The sequence below is a fragment of the Podarcis vaucheri genome, assembly GCF_965113315.1.
Source record: "Podarcis vaucheri genome assembly, chromosome: 13".
NCBI lineage: Eukaryota > Metazoa > Chordata > Lepidosauria > Squamata > Lacertidae > Podarcis > Podarcis vaucheri.
Genome location: NC_138751.1, coordinates 25,756,584 through 25,760,131, shown reverse-complemented (window position 1 = coordinate 25,760,131; position 3,548 = coordinate 25,756,584). Strand labels below are relative to the sequence as shown.

The window sequence follows — 3,548 nt, the reverse complement described above, 5'->3', positions numbered from 1 at the left end:
GTGATTCTTGATGTCAGATTTATGTCCGTTTATTCTTTGGCGTAAGGTTTGGCCTGTTTGTCCAATATAGAGAGCTGAAGGACACTGTTGGCATTTGATGGCATACACAATGTTAGACGATGAGCAATTAAATAGTCCCGAGATGGTATGTGTGATGTTGTTGGGGCCAGTAATGGTGTTGTCCGGGTGTATGTGGCAGCAAAGTTGGCATCTGGGTTTATTGCAGGCTCTGGTGCCAGTGTCCGTGTTAAGTCTGGTTGTGGTATTATTGTGGGTTAGGAGTTGTTTAAGATTGGGTGGCTGTCTGTAGGCAATGAAAGGTCTTCCTCCCAGAGCTTGAGAAAGAGAACTGTCATTGTCCAGGAGAGGTTGTAGATTTCTGATGATGCGTTGTACTGTTTTAACTTGGGAGCTGTATGTGATGACTAGAGGTGTTCTGTTATTTTCTTTTTTGGGTCTGTCTTGCAGCAAGTTCTTACTGGGTATCAGTCTGGCTCTGTTGATCTGTTGTCTAACTTCATCTGCTGGGTATTTTAGTTCTGAAAAGGTTTGCTGTAGATCTCTTAGGTGAGAGTCTCTGTCTGTAGAACTGGAACAGATGCGGCTGTAACGTAGTGCCTGGCTATATACAATGGACTGTTTGGTATGTTTGGGATGGTAGCTAGAGGCATGTAGATATGTTTGTCGGTCAGTTGGTTTACGGTATAAGGTGGTGTCTATGCGTCCATCCTGTATTTTTATAGTAGTGTCCAAAAAATGTATTTCTTGCATGGATTGATTCATTGTTAGGTTGATTGTGGGGTGAAAATCATTAAATTTCTGGTGAAAGGTGTCCAGGGTCTGTTGACCATGTGTCCAGATGATAAAAATATCATCAATGTATCGCAGGTACAAGAGAGGTTTGAGTGGGTAGGAGTTTAGGAAACGTTCTAAATCTGCCATGAAGATGTTGGCATACTGTGGGGCCATGCGGGTGCCCATTGCTGTGCCGCTGATCTGAAGAAACAGGTCATCACCGAATTTGAAGTTGTTGTGGGTAAGGACAAATTGGCAGAGTTTGGTGGCAAGGTCCGCTGTGGTTTTATCTGAAATGGTGTTCCTTATAGCTTATAAGGATTCTTATCTCATTATACATGACTAAGCCATTGTATCTGAAGAAGTGTGCGTGCACACGAAAGCTCATACCAAGAACTAACTTAGTTGGTCTTTAAGGTGCTACTGGAAGGAATTTTTTATTTTGACTATGGCAGACCAACACGGCTACCTATCTGTAACTGGAATCATGAAATTTTATCACCACTTTAGTGTCCATTTCTCCTAATATAAACAATTTTATGTGAAACTTTGCTCAATATGCTTCTTTTATAATGTATTTAATGCTATTTTCACTAATATATGCATTTTCATGCCCTATTTACCTTAGTAAATGCTTCTTTTTTTGCTAATGGTACTTGACTGATTAACTGCACTGTGAAATTCAAAAACATGTGAATTATGAAGGATGGCTGCGTTTCAGTTTTCATATAGTTTTGGAAATGTGAATTAGGTACATTTGCTTTGAACATGAACTGAATTATTCCCCCACCACCACCACTGTCACTTTAACCATGAGGCTGGGGCAACATAGCTTTTGTATACATGTTTAGGTCTGGGTTGTAAAACATTTAGTACATAAATACTATTTCTTTGGCAAGTGGAGTTTTAGACTCCACTGGTCCTGGCTGTATTGCTCCATTCAATAACTCATCAGGAATTAAGCAGAATGTTGTAGGGAGAGGGAAGAGAAAATAATATTAATAGGGTGTTTCACAACTGAAGTAACATTCCTGATAATTTAATGAGGACCTCATAACAGCACTACATCCAGAATCTAAAATTACCCCCTGGGTTTTCTCATACCCTTTAACTAACACATGTATCTCTTTGATGACCCAAATCATCAATTTGAAACGTAAGAAAACTTTCTGTTCTTGAGTTAGAAATGCATTATAAATAAAACAGGATTTTATTTATAAAACTTTTTAAAAAAACTGTTTCCTTAATTTTGTAATTTCCAAGAAATCCACCTGCTACAGATCCAATGTACAAGATCATCCATCAACAGTTAAGAATTGGTTTCAAAAATATATCAGCTGACCCCCTCATAAGGACATAAGAAGAGTCCTGTTGGTTCAAAAAATTTGGTTGGTTCATCAAATTTGGCATTGAGTTCCTGATTCGACATTCAATAATGACAACTTCATTTCTCTTCTGAGATACAAAGAAGCTGACTGAGAAAACACCCAGAAATCAAATGGGGAAGGGATGTTGAAGAGAGGGTAGGGGCTGATTCCTGGTGGGAGATTTTCCATTATACTCAATGGGAGCAAAACAGAACTTCATATTTCATATAAGATTTTGCTCCAAATAACAAATCAAAGCAGAACACAGAATCAGAACAACTGTTTTGGATGCAGCACCAATCAGGCTGCTTCCAAATGCTATAAATATGGATTAAGAGTGAATCTTGTGGTTGCTGCACATGCCTAGTGAACAACTCTGTTTCTTTCTTTTCCTTTCTTTTCCTAATATATTGTTTCCTATAGAATAGAATGCATGAAAATATGGAGAAATATAATAAGACTATTGTGACTGAGTTCATCCTTTTGGGATTTGAGACAATCCACTCTGTTGAGATTCTGATCTTCATTACCTTCCTGATTATATATGCATTGACCATTACCGGTAATGTTACATTAATAGCACTAGTCCTGGCCAATCACCAGCTTCAATTGCCCATGTATATTTTCTTGATTAACCTTTCATTCCTGGAACTCATAATCACATCAGCTGTCATGCCTAAAATGCTAATAAATTTTATCACGGGGAAGAAGACCATCTCCTTTGTAGGCTGCCTTACTCAGTCATTCTTCTATTTCCTCATGGGCTCAACTGAATTCTTCATTCTGGCTGTAATGTCATTTGATCGCTACGTTGCAATATGCTACCCATTGCGCTATGCATCCATCATGAACAGAAATGCCTGTTTCCAGCTCCTTTTGGGATCATGGATTGGTGGCTTTCTGATTATTCTAGTTCCCAGCATTGTAACAGCTGGCCTTCCATTCTGTGGCCCAAATATAGTCAACCACTTCTTCTGTGACAGCGCCCCCTTGCTCAAGCTTGTCTGTGCTGACACATCATTGGCTGAAAAGGTTGATTTTGGGACATCTTGCATATTGCTTCTGGGTTCACTTATTATAACAGTTGTGTCCTATATTTATATTATTGTTGCTGTATTGAAGATACCATCAACACAAGGTCGAAAGAAAGCTTTCTCAACCTGTGTTTCTCATATCACTGTGGTATCATTGTATTATGGGAGCTCAATTGTCATTTATGTCCGTCCAACCAAAGGGAACATTCTGGATTTCAACAAAATAGGCACAGTTCTGAACACAGTAGTGACACCCATGCTAAACCCTTTCATATATTGTCTCAGGAATGAGAAGGTGAAGGATTGCATGAAACTTTCATTCAGTAAAATCATAATGTTTCTTAAGAAATGA

General features: G+C 38.7%; 1 protein-coding gene across 1 annotated transcript; it reads left to right on the top strand.

The window, feature by feature from the left end:
* Positions 1-2,591: 2,591 nt before the first annotated feature.
* Positions 2,592-3,548, top strand: LOC309517247 (olfactory receptor 6M1-like; the record flags this gene model as incomplete). Its single annotated transcript, XM_082196387.1, has 1 exon — positions 2,592-3,548. One exon carries the CDS (start codon positions 2,592-2,594, stop codon positions 3,546-3,548), a length of 957 nt encoding a protein of 318 aa, XP_082052513.1.